This window comes from Mycteria americana, chromosome 7, assembly GCF_035582795.1.
Source record: "Mycteria americana isolate JAX WOST 10 ecotype Jacksonville Zoo and Gardens chromosome 7, USCA_MyAme_1.0, whole genome shotgun sequence".
NCBI classification, from domain to species: domain Eukaryota; kingdom Metazoa; phylum Chordata; class Aves; order Ciconiiformes; family Ciconiidae; genus Mycteria; species Mycteria americana.
In genome coordinates this window covers 5,439,681-5,460,488 of record NC_134371.1, presented here as the reverse complement: position 1 = coordinate 5,460,488, position 20,808 = coordinate 5,439,681, and the positions used below count along the sequence as shown (strand labels likewise).

At 40.7% G+C, this 20,808-nt stretch overlaps 1 protein-coding gene across 2 annotated transcripts in view; it reads left to right on the top strand.

Moving 5' to 3' along the window:
• The window catches only part of GOLIM4 (golgi integral membrane protein 4), a 36,077-nt gene extending 18,958 nt beyond the window's left edge, over positions 1-17,119 (top strand). For both annotated transcript variants that reach the window (XM_075506827.1, XM_075506828.1), the window contains 13 exons: positions 25-78; positions 597-747; positions 2,096-2,178; positions 2,768-2,851; positions 5,768-5,935; positions 6,744-7,076; positions 8,340-8,575; positions 9,822-9,901; positions 10,395-10,507; positions 11,699-11,866; positions 12,612-12,680; positions 14,764-14,844; positions 15,207-17,119. In XM_075506827.1, the coding sequence (XP_075362942.1) occupies positions 25-78; positions 597-747; positions 2,096-2,178; positions 2,768-2,851; positions 5,768-5,935; positions 6,744-7,076; positions 8,340-8,575; positions 9,822-9,901; positions 10,395-10,507; positions 11,699-11,866; positions 12,612-12,680; positions 14,764-14,844; positions 15,207-15,362 (1,776 nt within the window). In that variant the 3' untranslated portion in view covers positions 15,363-17,119. The remainder of the gene's footprint in view (positions 1-24; positions 79-596; positions 748-2,095; positions 2,179-2,767; positions 2,852-5,767; positions 5,936-6,743; positions 7,077-8,339; positions 8,576-9,821; positions 9,902-10,394; positions 10,508-11,698; positions 11,867-12,611; positions 12,681-14,763; positions 14,845-15,206) is intronic.
• Positions 17,120-20,808: the final 3,689 nt, after the last annotated feature.

Sequence of the window (20,808 nt, the reverse complement as noted above, 5' to 3'; positions counted from 1 at the left end):
AACCCTAGTGTTTTCATTTTACAGCAAGACTCAAATAGCCGATACAGTGCACTGAGTGTACAACACCAGATGTTGAAGGTAGGTAACTGAGATATCCAGTTTCACAGGGTACGGGCATTCTGCTATGTCAGGGAGATACAGCCTCACTGGCTTCTGGTAATTCACTCCAGAATGTCAGTACATTGATGGTGCCTTCCTCTTACAACAGGTCCGTTAAAAGAGGCTTTACTTCACTTTTTTCTAGTCAGGCTTTCCAGTGGGTAATTTAATCTTACCAAATGCAATTACTTGTATGGATCGCTGACTTATCAGACTTTACATGGTTTGGCATGTAAGGAATTTCTTAGACGCATTCAGCAGCTCCCAGTGGGACAGTGCAACTGCAGCGTGAGGTGACATAGCCCTAGAACAGGAGACTACTCATCACAGAGATCATTTTGTGTTTGAGAAGAGCTGCAATATGCATGCTTTGAATAATAAACCTATTGTTATGAATGCTTTCTATTCATCTGGACTTATTTAACAAGTTGCCAAAGACAATATTAGCCAGATATGCAGATACAGAACTGTTCCAGTGTCCAACTTGGTGTTTGCAGAGTCAACATGAAGAACTAAAGAAACAGCATGCTGACCTTGAGGAAGATCACCGAAAACAAGGAGAAGAGTTTAGCAGAACGTTCAGTGATCACAAGGAGCGATACGTAAAGCTGCAGCAGGAAAAAGAGCAGGAGATCTCTAAGCTGAAGGGTATATGCAACCTGTTTCTGGCTGCCCAGATTAAAATGTGTATTCATCATTGTGTTTTGTGTGATGTGAGACAGAAAGGCATTGTCTCTGCTCTCGCTAACAGGTCATTCATGTATCTTATGCCTCCTGATAAGTTACATTTTACTGATGATTTTCTGTGGCCTCTTTCTGAAATCTATTAATTTGTGTCTAATCGTGTTTCTATGTAGATTAGAGAAATAGTAAAAAATGCAGCACTTAAAAGCCCGTCAAGTGTCTGGCTGGTTTATCCCGTCTTTCACTTTTAGTTCTAAGACTTGTATAGACCTGGAAAAATCGATTTGCCTCTTTACTCTTTTTTGTAAATGAAAGGCAATCTAAGAATGTTTGCCAGTTCTATTGGAGATTTAATTGTGCCTCTGAGGTGAAGTGACTTTATATACATTTCAGACCTCATTTTTCTCTATATGTATCAGCTTCTCTGAAACACGTTGCACCTGTATACTTGGATGGTGAAGTATTCATTTTTTACTCTTGGCATCCAGGTTCCTGTTAAAGAGATTCTTTGCAGTTTGCAGACCCCTTCAATCCTAATTACACAATTGCATAGAACAAAAGGACGGGGCTCTCCCCATCAAGGGCCCTCAGCCACTTTCTGCCATGTGTCACTAACACATGAGTTAGTTTTGGAGCTGTCTGCAGTTTTGTCTGCACAGTATTTTGCAGGCAGAGGCTGTGTTTATTAGTTCTGCCTTGGCACCACACCAATGAAGTCATACAGCTAGCTCTTGGACTGAGCTGGATTGCAGCCTAGCAGCTTGGAGTGTGGGAAGAGCTTGCCTGTGTCTGCTTGCAATATTCCACATCAACATAATGTAAGAAGTTGGAAGAGAAGCCCCTCTCCCTGGTCCCAGAACATAAAGCTTTTTAAGTATGCTGGCCATCTGGGCACGTCTTCCCAAAGAATAGCTTAGTCCTACGACACAAAATTCTCACTCGCCAGATGCGATGTGGGGGAAGAGAGGAGGGTGGCTTCCTCTCTGCATTTTAAAGATTCAGATTACCATAATGAATTTTGCTGTCTGCAATCCCCAGCATGAACAGTGATGCATAATTCCAGTTGCAGACTTGGGTGCACTAATATAAAATTTAACCAAATGTTACAATTTTCTGCTTGAAAATGTAAGGTGTTTTATAGGGCTGGGGAGAGATGTAACGTAAAGAAGCCACACAATTACCCTAATCCATTTTTACCATAGCAATTGTGTAGGATTTTATGTAGTTTGTGTTATAGTCTTAATTTTGGTGCTTAATCAAGTATTATAAATCTGACCGGGTTTAAATTCTGCATGTCATTTCTTTTAAACAGAATCCCTGTATAACTTACGGGAGGAGAACAGACAGTTGAGAAAAGCTCACCAAGACATTCACACCCAGTTACAAGATGTCAAGGTAGGCTTTGCTTTGAGAACTTTCAAGACCACTAGGAAAAAGAAAAATTTTCCCAAGTTTTAACAAGCCAGAAATGGGCTATGCGGGACTCGTAGTTTCTGTTATGTGGCAAAATGGAGAGGAATATGGCTGATTTGGATTTCTTGTCTTTTGCCACCTGCACTTTAGGTACATGCTCACTTGAAAAAAAAACCAAAAGAATTGGAAGAGAAGTATTTAGTACAAACATTGGAATTGGAAATTTGACTTTGCAAGTTAAGAATTGTGTTTTGGCAAACGAAGTTTGCTGACAGGAATGTTTTCCAGCTCCATTTTTTTTTTTAAACGTTCATCAACGTCTACTCCAACTTTTAACTTTATTTTAGTTACACAAATTCTGGCCTCCAAAATTTTCTTTCCTGGCACGCCCACTTTCTCTGCGTGTGTAATATGCATTCCATGTTAAATAAATAAATGCTGTCATTCCAACTCAGGATTTTCTTTTCAAAATAAATTGAATTATCTTCCCAGTTCAAAATCCCCCAGGCTACCTAATTTACCTTTAGAATGAACTTTATGTGAAACATGTAATGTTCTTCTTTTTGTGTAGCAACAGCATAAGAACTTACTCTCCCAACACAACCAGCTTGTAGTGACATTGGAAGACCACAAGAGTGCACTAGCTGCTGCACAGGTCAGAAAGGAAAGCAGCTTCTCCTAGCTCTAACCTTCCTAAAACTTGTTTCTCCTAGTTCAGCTGACTGTAATGTTATGCATGTAGCCTTTCGCATGGGGAATTTGCAGTTAGCACCGTGCTGCACACTGCAGGGAAATGCATGAGTTAAAGGGTTGCTCTTAAGAAGAAGCTGCAACAAATCATAGGGCTGTCGGAAAATAAAAAGCTGTGTTATAGGCCCACGAGTGCATGTGTTACTGGTAAGAAGAGTATCTCTGCTTCCATGAGAGCTGTCAAATACCTTACTTTCTCTGTCTTCTCTGATAGAACTTCTGTTAGTGTAACATCCCACACTCTGACATTCACATGTATCATTATAAAGACCTGGATGCTGGTATACTATAAAGTCTCTTTTTGTGTATGACTGGAAGGCTTATAAGGCTATATACCTCAGTGCAACAGAGGTAGAGTATATATGGAGGAATGTAAACTCCAGGTGGAACTCAAATTAGTTAAAAAGAAGCAGCAGCATTACCTTTCTTAAATGTCATTTTCAAGTGAACTATCCATGAAGCGCAAACTTTGCTAGACTACTGCAAATTCAGTCAGCTGTGCCAGTACAAGCTGTGTAGGCCACAGGGAATCTGAAAGTAAGAGTAATTTTGGAGCAGAGGAAGACTATTGGTGAAAGATCAGAGGGAAAGGCAATGAGGCAGTGTGAAGTCATTTTTATTCCTGACTGATTTTCTTCATTTAACTATTTTCACGGTCCACAAAATCATTAGCAGCATTAAAAGCATTGGATATTTTTTTTCCCCCCTATTCTGCTTGTTGTGCATGTCAATATGTGTAGATATTAAAAAAAATAGGGAAAGACCAGGAAGGTCCCTCACGGACTAAATATGTGAAGAATCTTAATTTCCAGTACTAAAATATGCTGGCAGCTAATTTTAAGCTCTTCTCCCACTGGCCACGTTAGCTGCTTGGTATGTATTTGCTAACATCTGAAATGCCACAAGGGCAGATGCAGGGTCTGATTTAAGGTTCACCAAATCCAAAGGGAAGCTCCATATACGTCTCCTGGCTTTGATTCAGTTCTTTAACTAGAAAACCTGTGTCACACAAAGCCTTTCTATCTGCAATCGGAATGTGGCATTTATCATATGGAGAGCCTTTCCTTCAACAGAAGGGTCTTGCACATTCTTTCAGAACAGAAGGTGTTTAGCAGAGTTGCATAGTTTCTCCTGCAAACCAGCTACAGAAAGTTCACAAGAGATTATTGCTTAGAAACACAGCTAGATAAATGGCCCTTCTGTTTCTAAGTGTATTCTAGACATTAAATATCAGTAGTCAATACTGCACTAATGAATTTGTGACCTGAATCTTTAAGGCATTGTAGTCTTTGTACTTTTCCATAGCTCAAACAGCCAGACAGATTCATTTTTATAAACCCTGTCTTTCTGTCAGTATTAATACCTTTTAGGCTGTGGCCTTGAATCACAATGTTCAGCTTAGCGACTCATGCAGCGGAACGGAGTACTTGAATTCTGATCTGGACGTGCACTGTTTAAATATCCTAGTATGTTAGTCTCCCTACACGGTCAGCGAGTGGTGGTGGTGGGAAAAATCAGACACCTGTGTATTAGTCTTATGTTAAGTAAATACTATTTTTCCTCTAAAATTTCTTATTGGACTCTCCAGCAGTTAATCAGGAAGCAGAAGTATCCCTCTGGAATGACAAGAGTAATTACTGTGCATTCTGCTTTGCTTTTAGGCCCGTCTGTTTTAATGGATGCCATAGTCTTTTGAAGATGCTTCGAGGTGCGTCTAGCTTCGGAGCTGTTATGCATTGCATCATGTCAATCTGTAGCACTGTGGATATTGTTTTGTATGAGTATTATGCATTGTACATCAATGCATCATGCCTGTCTGCTGTACTATTGATTGCTATGATACCACATAACACACAAAATGACATACACAGTCACCACGTGTAAACTGTAGCCAGTTTTTAACCTGAATTTCAAAAAGGATTATGAACTCCAACTTCAAAATGGGGAGTAAACACACCCACCACCTCCCCTGGAGCAACAGAGACCCTCTCGTGGGGCACCACCTTTTGTATATGCAGCTGGTCAGCTTTTATAAATCCTGTCCGTCTCAAAAATGTTACTTTATGAGATAGTCTTTCTTGTACGTCTGCTGTATAGACAGGGACTGGTGTACCAACCAGTCTGGGTTCTCATAGCGGACTTTAAAGCTTTTTGAAAGTATCCTGATCTTGTACAAAGTTAAACAGCAAATCAAATTACAACATTTTACTGTTGCATTTCAGGAAGACTTTAGAAATTTATATTTTCTCTCTTTTTTTTCCTCTTTTTCTTTTTTTTTCCTTTTTTCTTGCTCTTCACCAAAGGTGGCCTATGACTTTCTTTGCTTCAGTTCTGTATGTTGGCTGTTGTCTTGTGTAACGCCTGTCTGAATGTTGAGGATTTGGCATTTTCATGATGTGTATGTACACTTTGAAGCTACTGTTTCTGAAAGAACTGCATTTCTTCCTGCCAGTAAAGGAGAAGTTGTGGTGCTTTCTATTTCCCTCGCTTTAGTCTGCCAAGAAAACTGCATCATCCCCTTTTGACAATTCTCCTGCTTGGCATGAATAAAACAAATCTTCGTCTTTGTCCCACAGAGATTTTTCTAATATACTTTGTATGCATGTGCACTTTGGCTGAAAAGATTGTGACGAATCAATGCTATCTAGTGCGTGGAAACAACCAATTTTAAAAGCTCCCGTCCCTTCTCCTCCTTGGTATTTGCTCTGATGTGAATATTGAGTCTTTCTACCATAAGTCTTGCCAGCAAGTTCACTCCGAGGTGACTACTTTTTGTTAAGAAATTGATTTGGACACACTGTAATTAATGTGTTGACTTTAGTCCCAGGTAGAGGAATACAAACAGTTGAAGGACACACTCAACAAAATGACAAGTTTCCGACAGCCTGAGAAGTTAGAACGACCAAACGAGCAACCGGAGGTGCGAGCACTGTCTCCCCCCAGTGACCTCCCAATACACCATGAAGCTGTGGCTGAAGAGCATAAGGAGGTATAAAGTACTGACTGGCTACAGACTCTATAGGAAAGGGTTCTTATTCAGCAAAATACTAGATATAGGCTTAACTTCCAATAGAAGTGTATGCTTAATTGTACACGTTTGTCAGTTCTTGAGTAAAGTAGTAAGGAACAGTTTAATCTTATTGAGTAGTAGAAAAATATATTCATGATCTTTCTCACGTGACTGTAAATGCACTTAAAAGTGGTTTATGTAAGCTGTTTTAAGCTGTTGCTAAAAATCTTAATGTTTTGAATAGTAAGTGGTCTCTAAAATTTTAGATGTCTCGTGTTACAGAAAAGCTTTAACAAGTTCTGAAGAAATTGTCTTTTCACATGTTTTATAAAGTTTCAGTAGCACACTTAAAGACCGTATATTTTAAATTGGCATGCTATCCGATGTTCAAAAAGAAAAAAAAGCAAAGTTGTGGGTAAAGTCTAGAAGTTACAATCTCAGATGTGGTTTTGTTTACAAGAGTTCTTGGCCAGCAGAACCTACAGGAAATAAAAATACAAAGCTTCCTTTGTAGATAGTTTTTTATTCTATTTCAGATAAAACGAGGCTTAACCTACTTCATGATGCAGTTGTACACCACCTCGTGTAGCTGTGCAGAGCCAAGAATCGGGTATTGATACCGTTTGGCAGGAGGGGTAGCTTGTTCCAAAGCAGGCATTTGGCTCTCCCGACAGCAGCTTCACTACTGCAGGCTGGAATAAAGGCATCCATATCTGGTCCTTGGCTCTCTTGAAAATATGAAATCCATAATATCTTGTGCACACATAATCTTGTGTATGTTTTGCAGAATGAGAAGCCAAAAGAGAGAGAAGAAATAAATACCCAGGAAAAAGAAGACAAAGCTGAGCCTTTTCATCTGCAAAGAAGGGCTAATGAGGGCCAGCATGCCAAAGAGCTAAATATTCAGGAGCAACAAGAAGCTGGAGAGGATGATGAGCAACGTGTTGATCAAGTTGAAGAGGAACGTAAAAAAGAACTGGAAGAGGAAGAAATGGAGCAGGCAGGTCAGCCTGAGCACTTAGAGGAGGAACAGGATCAAGTACCAGAAGAGCATGAGTGGAAAAAAGAGGAACAGAAAGAAGAAGAAACCAACATGTTGGCCGATCATCTTCATTCAGAGGTATGGAGCTCTTCTCTTTTCTACTAATTGGTTAGATTTGCTGTTGAAATGGAGGCATCTCTTGTCATTGCTGGCCCTGTATTGCACTTGCCTATTTCTAGGTAAAATCAGTGTCATATTTATAGAAAGCTTGGGATTCAGAGCACTCACTGGTTTTTAGATAAAATTGTCGTGTTTATAGGAAATTTGGGATTCAAAGCACTTAGATGCATAGGATTCAGGCTCAACTTCAGCACCCACATACTGCAGTGCTTGCCAAGTGCAGCTTAACGAACATTAATTCTGCTGATAAAAAGCAACAGATGGAAAAAAAAGAGCAGTCAGGTTGAATCCCATCTCCTACTTTAAATTTGAGGCCTGTGGTAGCTGATGGGAAGAAGATAGCTGATGAGAATGAGAGTTATCTTCAGCACTTTGATGGAGAGCTGTCCTGCCTTACTAATTGGATGCATCTCAGCAAATTGCAGTGTGTTTCCCTGTCAGATATACCTACCTTCAGTAAACACATTTCCATCTAAATGTTCGCTGTCGTTTGACAGGAAATTTTAACTGCAAGATGAACATGACTAAAGTAGCCAGGGGAAATCAGTGTGCAGCAATGGGAAGTCTTGTTCTATGCAGCTCTAAATAAGAACAGCAAATCCTGGATTTACATTCTCGATCGGATCTCCAGTGGAAAATATATTTTACTGATCTCACCTTAGGCTCTGTAAACACTTACTCTCCTAACAAATTAATTCTGTAACTCCAGTGTGATGAGATGAGAAGCCATTGTTGAAGAGGTGCAGTGGATTAAAACAGCAGCAATAGGTTAAGCTGTGAAACTGGAGTTAAAGTTACTACTGGCTGTAAAAAATGTGCAGTGTCTCATTCAAGGCTCAGAGCAGCCCCTACTGAAATTACCAGTTAAATCAATGGAAGCATATTTACTGTCTTAATTGTCAGCCATCAAAACTTGCTTTTACTGGTTATATGTTGGGGATTTTTATTATTATTGATGTGTAAGAAAAGCATGGCTTCCCCCAGCCCATCATCTCCTCTTCCTTCCCCATGTCCTCCACAGACACCCCAACACTTCCAGTCTGTGTTCAAAAAAATAATTAAATTTTAAGCAGAGACAAGAAAACTTAAAATAACTTTGCTGTAACTCTGGCTATTGTGTGTAGTATCTGCATAATTTTCCCTCTTGTCACATGTTTCTGCATGCTTGTTTCTGATCATTGAAATTATGGTTAATCTATGACTAACACATTTCTTTGACAGATATCAACAAAAGCTGTAACAAAAAGACATAAGCCAGCTTATGAACAACAACTAGAGCAGCAACACCTTGCAGCCCAAAGAGCAGAGGAAGCCTATCAGCTACGAGAACATCAGGAATCACTACACCAGCAAAGACTGCGAGGACAGCTATTACGGCAGCAACAGCTTCAAGAAAAAGAGCTTCAGCTGCAGAAACAGGCAGAACAAGGAGAAAAACTCCATAAAAACCGGCTAAGGTTAAATTCTTTTACATGAGTTTGTCATGGTCTGTGCTCTGGGTTTTATGGCTTCCACTATAACACCTTTGAAAAGAGGGTGGTTTAATGCTATAAACCTAGACTGCCCAGAAACTAAATTCAGTGAGCCTCATCTCCTTCTTTCCAAGGATAAATCTGATTGCTATTTTAAGGGGGTTTTTCTTTCCTTTTTTTTTCTTTTTTTTTTTTTTTTTTTTTCCCTTTTACTATGGAAGCCTCTGAAGTCTGGAGTAATGAGTGCACATTGGCATGTACATCCTTGGAGGAGGTTAGGGGCTTCTGGCATACAATGCCCCTTGCCTTACAGCTTGCTTTAAATTAGTAATTATTTGCTGCTAAGCAGCAATTAAGATCTTGTAGTACTGAGGAGCTCCAGTATCAGATATGCATTAAGGTACCTAAGCTAAACTTCCTCTTAAATGTGAGATGCTGGTTTTAAGTAATTCCACGAGGACTTTCTGGACAAGAGTGACTACTATTATTTGCATTGTAGAGACAAAAGCATGATTCCAGGAGAAGCCGACACCCTGTTAGTGTCATAAAGCTATTGTGAATACAGTTATATTCATGATATTGTAGCTTCTACATGCCTTTCACCCTCCCTGTCACATTCCTTATGCTTCTGCTTATTTTAAAATTGTTAGTGACAATTTTTTGTCTTTTGGAATCTTAAACCCATTGAATTTTCTTTGCTGAAACATTGAAATATTAATTATTAACTTGACCCATGTTCTAAAAGGATTTTGGTATGAGAAAGCCGTTCATAAATTGATAGTCAAAATATTCAGTCCTGCAAGAACAACCACGCAAGTAAATCCCTTTCAAGATGAAAGCTAAAACTGCTTAGTCAACAAAATAACTGATCCATGTAGTCTGTCTTTAAGACCCTTTACCTCTGAGGGGTTCTTTGCTTCCAATGCGTAGTATTTGTGCTTTGATTATGGAATATACTAGTTTAGGAGTTTTGAAAATACAAGGTAGATCCCACTGATACATAGAGAAATACAAGCACAGAAGTTAGTATAGTAGGACAAGAAAGTCTTTGTTCTATAAAGTATATCTCAGGAAAGATGATGTGAGAAAATAGTAGGTAATAGAAAGCTAAACTGGAACCCATTCTGGCAGGAGCTGGGAGAGGCAGAGATGCAGTAGGATGGTTTGTTTATTACAGCAGAAACACACTTTTTTGAAACTGAAATGATGTATTGGCATGCAATTTTCTCAGCCAACAGGCTCATTATGATAACGTGGACCATGATATTGTACAAGGAGAAGAAGAGCAAGGTATTCAGGAAGAGGAAGGAGGTAAGCTAAAATTTGTCCCTACCACATTCACAGGTTCCCTGTGTACTGCCTTTCATACGAGATTTTAATATTCATTTCATATCCAGTTTGGATTCAAGTGAAATATAAACTCTCAATTTAAAACCAGAAGCTCAAATAACACTAGCTGAAGTGACTGACTGAAATGCAGGTATTACTAAAGACCATATCCAAATTCCTGAAAGGAAAAGTGTCCTTTTGACTGAGCTACTAGGATAGGGCTTTGTGGATCTTGGTTACATTCCTGGCTCTGCTTATGATTTTGTTCGATCTCTACAAATTATATACTCTTTCAGTGTCGGTTTTCTACTGACAGTAAAACAGTTCTGTTAGCATTATCTGTTTAGGTAAGCTCTTTAGGGAAAGGCTGCCTACTGCTCAAAGCACGTATGGAAGCTAGTATATAGGAGACTCTTTCTTAAAAGGGCTAACTAGAAACTGCTGTAATACAATAATAATATCAAAAATTTGTCAGCTTATGAACGTGACAACCAGCGCCAGGATGAAGGTGAAGATGATGATCAAAATAATGCAAATGAACAGCAAGAACCAGAACATCAAGTAGAAAATCAGCAGGCTGATGACTCAGTGAGTATGAATTAAGATGTTATGGATTGCAGTCGTTACTGAAGTGAAAACCCAGAAGTCTCATCTAACATAATTGCGCATTACAGAAATAAGATGAACCAGAGGTCTGCTAGGAAGACAAGTTTGGCAGTTTAAAACTACGTCTAAGATCTATTTAAAGTTGTCCTTACCGATTTGGGAAGAAATCAAAAAAAGTTTTTCCTTGTTGGAAGCAAGTTGCTTTTCTACATTCCTTTGATCTGTGCTTTAGGTGGAAGAAGGATTTGGACTTAGCTAGGACTTGAATGGGGAAACTTGGATTCAAAAAAGTAACGGGAGTAACTCATTGGTGGTCAGTCAAAAAGAGTGGTGACGGTATTTTTCATGGTATCATTAGTTAAGAGGGTAAGAGCCAACTCAATAGCCTCTGAAACCAGCTGGTGTCAGTACAGAAGTGCGAGATCTTGACAGGGGACATACCTCAGCACTGAACAGAGCCACGATAGCGATTGCACAGAGATCTGGATGCAGGAGATGCAGTCCTGTGCCTTCCCCCAGGTTCCGTCTCACTTGGTGTTGTGGAACATCAAGCATATCATCTTTACTCCCCTCGCCCTCAGCAAATTAAATTGTATAGTAAATATTTCTAAAGGATCTTTAACTTGTCAGCTATTAAGATATCGGAAATGCTTTTACTGAATGATAAGCAGAAAGAAAATGCTTGTTTTCTGAATGGCGAAGTATGATGAAAAGTGTTTTGTTTTATTACAAACATAGACAAGGTCAATATTGCAGAACAGACTGGTACTGAAAGATCACATCAGCTCTTTTGAGCCATGAGCATTTAAATGCTTATCTGTTTTCACCTGGTCTTATCAGGCATTGTCAGTTGTCAGATAGCCAGTAAGCAAAAGGAGTTCAACAGCCTGTGTGAAATAAGTCATCAGCTTCAATGTGGTTTTTGGCAGACAGATACCCATACTGCAGTTCGTCTGTGCTCAGCGCTAAGTAATTTTTCTTTCGGGAACTGACACTTCTGCATTGGCTAGGGTTTGATCTAGTGACCCCTGATGCCTGCAGAGAGATTCCAGCTGGTTTCAGTGGGTATGGAGTTGGCTCTAACATAGCTCACACTAGGGTAGCTTTCAAGTGAAATGGAATTTGACTGTGAGATAAAAATACGTATTTAACATTCACTTCTGACAATTACAGAAGGCAGCCATGGAAGATGTGAATCCTGCTGATGACCCCAACAATCAGGGAGAAGATGAATTTGAGGAAGCTGAGCAAGAGAGAGAAGAAAATCTACCAGATGAAAATGAAAAGGACAAGCAAACCAGTCAGAAACAAGGACATCCGGGAATGGAAGAGCACCTAGTGGTCAGTAAAGGGAAAGGAAGCATCTCTAGGTCCGATTTAAGGACAGTGTAGCACAGCTTGGCGAGAGAACACTGAACTTGGACTTTTAAAGATCACTTTTAAGCCATATATGACACATGCAGGTAAAAGTGCAGAATGACTCCTGGTGATACACTGGTATGTCTTTCGTCACTGGCGCCACTCAGCAAGGTTCTGTAGTCTCATAGTTCAGGGCCCCTGTATTTACCTTCACACAAGCCCCTGCAAGAACAATCTTCATGTTCATGCAATCTTCGTGTCTTTCCACAAATCCCTTCTATGCTGCTTCCATGCCATCAACACTTAATCAACTGTAAGCAGTGCACTTCACTTTCCTTCTATGGCCATTCCAGTGAACGCTGCGCATTTCAACCGTGTTTAAACTGTAAACTCCTCTAGGCAGAGATAATCTGTATTTTTATGGCATTGGTCTTTAATGGTGTGAATATTTCATTGTCTTCCTGCTTAGTATGGAAAGTCTTGCTTTATTCTGTGAAGTGATTTTTATTATAATCATTCTGCTGTCTATTTCTTAATTTAGGGCAGTTCTAAATCATGTAGCTGGGCTATCGTTAATGCTAATGAATGCACTATAACTTCTTATGCTATTATTGTTACTTTAGCTTTACATAAAGTTTTAGTTCCAGAACAAGAAGTTTTAACCTTCAGTCTTCTAAAGGTAATGGGCACGCACATAGAACTGAATTCTTATATGATCTTTCTGCAGATGGCAGGAAATCCTGACCAGCAGGAAGATAATGTGGATGAACAATACCAGGAAGAAGGAGAAGAGGAGGTAAGAAAACAGGCATAAGGCATATGCGGATTCAGGTGGCAAAGCACATCTCCATTAACGTTCAACGTTGGTATCTCTTAAAACTGCAAAATGAACCCAAATCACTTTGCCTGACTTCAATGGCAAAGATGTCCTACGTTTCATACTTTGCTGTCCATTTCTGGACACATATAGTGTTACTTACGCTTATATGCTGCAGTCCATTAGTCTTCCATGCAACACGGTATTAATTGTGCAGTAACTGAAAAGATTAAGCCATTCACAATGCAAGGAAAAATTCCAGAAAACCTCAAGCCCCCTGAAGGTCACTGAAAAGGTCATTCATTTTGCATCTCTAATCACACACTGCTGTTCTGGGCAAACTGCTTCCTTGGCCAGTCACTTACTCTTAGCTCTGACTTTTGATTTATCTGTGCTCCTCCTTAGCAATCCAAGCTATGTAAACTCCTACTATTCGTGGAGTCAAATAGTCGGGAAGCTGTTAGCACATTGCTTTGAACTGGAGGAGAAAAGGAGGGGAAGGGGCTTTTTCCTTCGTATGTTGAATGGCATGCTCATTATGCATGCAGTAGCATAAGCTGCCCTGCAGTTCTTCACTACATACCTAATCAATTGCTATTTTCCACTTCATACATAATGATTTACAAAAAGCAATAGAAACAGCCACTCATTACTCCCTTATGGGACGCGCTTTGTCTCGATTAGCTGGTATGCACTTAGAATTCACCAGTTCAAAATATGGTTACTTAAATCAAATGAGGTCATTAGGAGCTGGGAATAGCTGGCCTTTGGCAATTACTCTGACTTACAGGAAGTAATTTCATACATGTTTCATAACGGGCTATGACCAGTGTGCTTACTGGAAATATTAAAGAGTGAGCAGTGATTGAATGAGCAATCAAGAAAGAGTTAAGGTGCTGTAATCGGGAATAGTTTCTTCAGTAGGCTGACTAAAATCTTATACATTGCTGCTGTTCAGATCTTTCCCATGTATCCCTCAAAGTGATCCAGGTTAGATGAATGCCTGTCTGCTGGCAGCAGTACCTAACCCCAAAGAACTTGTTCACAAGCAGCTTTGCCTCCCATTGGAAGCAACTGCTAATTATACTCCCCTGCTGCCGATACTGTTGAGAAGGCTGTTGCTGCTGCTCTTCAGGAGAATGTGATAGCAGCTGCTAGAGGGAGGGAGCCCTGGAAAGTAGCAGTCTCATCCTTGCTCTTTGTGGCAAGGGTAGGTGGCAGCATTGAGTGGCGAATGCTTCCCAGCCAGGTGACACAGCTTTTAACAATGGGGAGAGCTGTACGGCCTTAGGGAAGCATCTTACCCAGCTTGCAGGACACCATTTGGAGCAGATGTGCATAACAGCTTTCTCCAAAAGAAGATCAAGCATGCCTCTTTCCAATTTGCACCTAACATAAAAGGACATGGAAGTGAGGGAAAGTGCTGACATAAAAGAAAGAAGTGATCGATCAGGATCTGAACATCTGGAAAACAGATTCAGTGTGGCCTGCTCCCTCTTCAAGGATAGAGTTGGAAGAGATTACTCTTCATTCCCGATCCCTCCTTGCTCTTTTGTGGTTTTCTAGGAGCAGTTGGCAGAAGGATCGTTCAAGTGCTGCAAAAACGCAGACAAAGTTACCATTAAATACCTACACTGCATATCGGAACTGAAATAGTTCTAGGAGTCCACGGTGGGGTGGAAGTGTTGGTAATGACTCTTTGCTGTGTCATGACACTCTCACTATGAAGGACAAGGAGAAAATAATATATATGTAAAGTTAAAACATGGAATGGAAATGTAAATGTGTTAACTGATGATGAGAGGGTCTGTGAAAATTGTAGTGGAAAGTTAAATATGCTCTCAGAGGAAGCAGGTTTCCTGATTGTTGGGTGGGTTGGTTTTTTTGTCCTCCTTTAACCTCTCCCTGCCCTCTCCTCCCTTTCTGTTGAATCTTCATTCTGTAAAAGTGTAGCTGTTTCCAAATAATTGAAATAAACCACAACAGAAAACGTGTACATTTATGCCACAGCCTACTTTTTTAAAGGAAATCTAAATACACAGAACACCTCTGTGCTTTGTAGATCCAGGAAGATTTGACTGAAGAGAAGAAACGAGAACTGGAACGCAATGCTGAAGAGCCATATGGTGAAAATGACGAAAATGTAAGCACTGTGTAAACCCACAAACTGGGTGACATGATTAAACACTTAACATAGCTGTGATCATGTCACAGTGACATTACATAATAATTGTCGTAGCTTGCTTTAGATCATAGACCTTAAGATTTCACGCTGTCCCAACTTCCTTTTGCTCATCCTTCCACCCCCACATCCATTCTTGCTGCCTGGAGGTCTTTGGAAACCTTTTCCTGTTTCTGTCCATCAGCTCTAACAACTCCAGCTGACAGTCATTTTTCCTCTTCCAGAACTTCATCTTGTTGCCCCAAAATAAACTATAAGGAAGCTGGCAGTTGCACTGAATCTGTTTTGGTTTAGTTTTTTTTTTTTTTCCTCCCCAATCTCAGGCAGATGAAAAGAATAACAGAGGGGCAGATCAAGAGCAAGAAATGCAAGAAGAGACCAACCAGAAAGAAGCTCATGAAGAAAATTATGAGGAGGAAGAAGAGGAGGAGGAAGGTAGAGCTGTTGCAGCAAAAACCCGTAGACGAGGGGAGATGTAGTCCTCCTTTTTTTTTTTTTAGCACACAAATTCCTGTGTTGTTTTTTTTTTTTTAAAAACGAACAGCTTTTTTAGGATATCTAATTTCCAAAAAAAGTTTGTGTCTTACTTTTTACTTTTCTATTAGATGCTCTCTTACGTTTATATGAATATGGTATTTTGATACTATAGATTAGGATTTCTTTTCTATTAAAGCTGTACATAAACAGACATCATATAGGTTTAATTTTTTGTAATTCTGGGCATGTGTTATAAAGGCCATTTTGGAACACTTTCACCATGTCCCAGTCTGACAGGGCTGTTTGGTCTAATTTCAGATACATTCAGCATCTGAGGGAATATATCTAGTGCCTAAACCCAGTCGACGTTAGTCACTCCAAGTCTCATTGCCTTCCTTGACACAACTGTTAGGACTAATGGCTGGCCACGCTACCTGTCCAGGGCACGATCTGCGGTGCTCGTAGAGGCCCGCGGGTAGTTTCATTCATTATAATCTCATGAGATTCTTCAAATCCTTGAAGATAAGCACATGCCTAGCTATTTGCAGGACCAGGCCTTTTATAGGTACAGAACAGTTATAAAATATGCAAGTTTTACAAGCCTTCAAAATACAGCCAGGTTAACAGCTGTTAATTTTGGCAGCTGTTTATATACAGTTAAATTATGCATTTATTTTAATGAGCATACCTAGGTACTTCAATTACATGCACTACATAGCAGATAATGCAAACGGCGGTATGCCGAGGTGAGATGCGAGCTAGAAACCAATTTAGACTTGAAGATCCATTATGCCAAATCAGAACACTACAGCTGTCACATGAGTGAAGATTTACAGAAGGAACAATTTTGTTGTCCTCGTTAATATATAAAATATTTGACCGGAGAAATACAATTACATCGCCTGAGTGACATGCTTTCTGGAGACTGTAGAGAGGGTTAAGGCTTGTTAACTGAGTTGACATGATTGGTGCAAGATGTTGAACTAAGGCCTTTACCTTCTTTTACTTATTTATTTTTAAGTCTATGCTGGAAGGATTTCTGTGTCCCCTAGTGTGAAAATCAGACTAGAGACAAATCCCACAGAAGTTTTTCTGAACAGCAAACAGCTCTAGCACTGCATGCCGAAATGTAAGGGGGGTGGGAAACGACACAAAAACTGTGCCTTGGTAGGCTACTCTGAACATAATCACAGTGCATGAATATATACAATATTTGTATTGGTACAGACCCTAGTTATTTAATATATGTTAAAAGGAGAACGGGAATCTGGATTTCCTAGGCTATGCCCCATTGCTGGAAATGAGGCGCACGGTTGCTCCCCAGGAAAGTGTGTGTTAATATATAAAAAGGAGAGGGTTTGGGATTTTTCCCTTTTTTAATAATGATGCATAGCAATGTTTTTAGTTTAACTTTTTATATGAATGTAATTTAAGTCATTTTTCTACTAACTCAATTATGTTATGTTTTATAGTTGGTTTCCATTCTTTGCAATTTTCCTAAATGTCCCAGACACAGTGCTTATGTTTCATAGGAATATTGTTGTCATCAAGTATTTTGGGTTTTCTAGCTATCATAAATCAGATTTACCTTATGTATAAAAAAGTTTGTGATACTGTAAAATGTATAATATGTACATAATCTTCAGAATACAATTATTTTGGTAAATTGGCCTGTATTTTTAATGTCACGGTTGCAGTATTTAATTATTTGAGGCATAATAAAACTTGACTGCAGTCAATAAACTAGAATATAGTTACTGATCTTTCACAAGCGTGATGGTTTGTTTTCATTTTCCTAATGATGCGTTCGTACTCTAGTTTTATAGAGCACAGTGGAGACTGGCAGAGAAGGGGAGGGAGCTAGGAGCCACGGTGGCATTTTCAGTGAAGCGGAGCAGGGTTAGGACCAACATGAGCAGCAGTGGCTGTTTCAGCGCTCTGGAGATGTGCTCTGTAAATAGCCATTGCAGCAGAGGCCCTTCTCCAGTGGGAGCAACAAAGCACTTTTGTATCAAACATGGGTCTGTGAAAGAGGAGGAGGAGGGAGAGCCCAAGCCCTTTTCCGCACAAGCTTCTCCCACAAACAGGAGCAGTTGTGCTCTCTTCTGCCCACCCCGCGGTGCAGGAAGCCATCCATGCTGGCCGTGTTGGGCCCACTCAAGCTAGGAGGAGAGCCCTTCCTCCCTGGCAGAGGGAGGAGACCAGCTCTGAAGGTCCAGGTACATATCGGAACACAAAGGGCTCTGTCTTTTCACAGCCTCTCTCACGCTTACAACAAGCTCTGCTCTTCAAGCATTTATGTTCATGGCTACAGCATTGCCTGTGGAGATGTGGAGAACACGGACAGTCTTCTGCCACACTTACAGTGCGGAAAAAGCCACTTGCAAAGTCATCTGCAGGTACAAACAATCTACCAGCACAGCATCTTCACACCCAAATAAGCTGCTCTCCCATTGCTTAAGCAATTGGCTGGCTACAGATGAGATGAAACAGGTGCTCGTGTGTTCTGCTGGCTCACAGACCCTGCATTCCCAGTGCCCCTGGGCATAGGGCACGTTTATTACGCAGCTTTGATGATACCCTTTTGTTTACTGGCAGGCTGCGGGGCTTCACTCGGATACCTTGTGGCTCCAGCAAGACCCCAGAGAGACAACAGAACTCTGCCCCGAAGGAGAAGCTGCAGAACAAGGGCTGCTATTGTGTGCTGTACGGGCCAGCGTTCACAGCAGACGGAATGTTTACTTCTGCAAGCAAAACAAGTTCACATCTAATGTGAATAGACCAAGAAAGTCTTAATGAAAGCCTGTTCTGTCCTTAATCAAGGGCCTGTTTGCTTCAGACAAGAGTTACTTGACTGAAGATCAACTTTCTGAGCAGGACTTCAGGCTTGGCTGACAACAGCAGCGTGTAATCTCCATGACGCGCCCCAGCCCCCACTCTAGCAACAACTGATGGTGCTTTCCCACGACTCCCTGGCCAACGTTGCTCCCTGCCAGCATCTCGGAGCTCAGGTTGGCATGACTCAAAACGCAATTCCTCGGTTCTTCCAATATTTTTTGCAAAGGCTAAGGGCAAACCACGTGAGACCTTGCACAACTGCCCTATCTGCAGCTGCTCACCCTAAAATTATTCTGATCTCTTTGCCTGACACACACCGCTCAGTGCCAGACCCTGTGGTCGCATTTGGTAGATGAGCTGGTGGTGGGAAGGGGGACCCGCATGGCTGGTCCTCATTGCCATAGGATGTCTTCTGGGATACAGGGAACGCTGAACACTTTGCTAAATCAAGAAATAAATGTGTTTATGTGACCTAAAAATAAATTTGAGATGGCCCACAGCTCCAGCCTTGTGAGCGTACAAAAGGAATGGCAGAAGGAAATCCTCTCAGTTTTACTGCTCGCAGAGCGTGACCCAGCATGACGCAGTGGCAAAGAGGACTAATGAGAGTCCCACAGCACCAGAGTGAAGGTACAAATTCAAAGGGAAAAGTTACATTACTTCTGGATTTGGCAGCAGCAGGACAGCTATTGGGGTACTGTGACCACGTCTAGCATCCACTTGTCAAAATGTTGGAGACCATTCAGGGAACAGGGTGAGAGTGATGGGAAAACTTGGCTTACAGAAAGAAAGTTCATGCTACAATCAGCTTAGGAAAGAAATGTTGGGGTGACTTGATTGTGGGCTAGGAGAACCCACAGAGGCAGCCAGCTCGCGAGACAGGAGTCCTCAGCCTCCCAGTGAAAAACTAAAGAAAATCCCACCGTAAAATTCAGGCCAGAAATAACAGTATAAATGTTTAGTAATGGAGTTAATTAGTCATTGCAGCAGTTATTTTAAAGGCTGTGAAGAATTATTGATCACAAGACATCTTTTAAAAGTCTTTTAGTTCAGCCTCAGCTTGGGCATCACGAGAGAAGTCCTACTGCTTACGATAAATGGAAAGGTCAGTCAAGAGGATCATAGTAGCATGCTCTAGCCATAAAATACATGAGACAATAACAGTGCAAAAAATAAAACCCAGTGGAATTCATTCTGTAGGTCAGAAGATCCTCCAACGGCTCAGATAGATACAATATTATGGCTCCACAACTCACCTCGGGAAAATGACTGCTCCTTGCCACATTGCCTTTTCAAACCCCCCGATGTACACGGAGCTGTTGACCACTTGCAGGCTGAAAGCCCCCACGCGCCACGAGGGAACTTCTCAGCACCGGCATGCAAACGGCACGCTTTGTATCCAGGGTTTGTCCAAATCTATTAAATGCCAGCATGCTAACTTAAGGCTTGATCTAACCCAAGCTGAAAAGCAAGTTAGATAGCTCTACTTTAAAGCAAACATTAGAAAAATTGCCGTGGTTAGGAATGAAACGCACAGATACACTTGTCATTGAAGTACAAACTAGTTTCTGACAAGTTTTATCCACTTTTGCTGCAGGTTTTCATGACAGAGGAGCCGCAGAGCAGTCATTGCTAAGAATGACCTTCACAGCTTTTCAAGTCTGAGCACGTAAAATGTGTTTACCGGGTGCACAGAACTTCTTACTCTGCTACATGCAGGAAATAAATTTATATTATTGCAGCCAAAATATTTGCAGGGTGAAGGGAATGAGAAACGCAAAGCTGCGTATCCAGAGCAAGATAAAAAGTTGCCTTCAGTACACCTGACACATCATCAGCCTTCAAACAGGTTTCCCTTCCACAGGTCTTGCTTTAGTAGTTCTTGCTGGTTCAAATGCAAAATTATTCCTTATTTTCTCATCATCATCACTTCTAAAGGGAATAAAAACGCAAATAACTTTGCCATATCTACTAAGAAAGTATTTTTAAATTTTTATTAGAAGTTCAGCATATTAAAGGTATTTATCAGCTCTGTTATAGTCAGGGATTCAGCTGACAAGATTAGCAGTGCCCCTACTTGTTCCTACAGGCTGAAATGCACAACAGAAAATTCACAGGCACGTCGTTATCATTAACCTACGATTCCTTGAAACACAATCATTGTGCTGTAATAAATATTTTGTTCTCAAACCTTCTTCTATCTGCAGATCTCAAACCATTTTTAAAAAGTGCTAAACCCTCTCCTAGAGAGAGGCAGAGGCAAGGCAGTGCAAGTGATTTGGAAAAGGTTTTCAAGAGGAAACCTGAGAATAGAGATCAGATCAGGCCCGAGTTTGGCCCCAGAGTCCTGCCGTACCTTCTGATTGCGATCAGCAATATTAATCTTTATCTTCCCCATGTTTTCAACCACACAGCAAAATGGTTTTATCAGTTCAAAAAATATTTTGCAACAGACTTTTGGCCTGGGGTTGATGTCTCACTGTTTTGGTCTTACAGCCCTTGCTTGTAGGAGTTCCTGGCCTTCCTTTGCATCACCTCGGATGTCAGCTAGGGCCTATGTGTTTCCTTAGCTCTATATCTACATTTCAACTGCACGAATTCGTGCTCCGC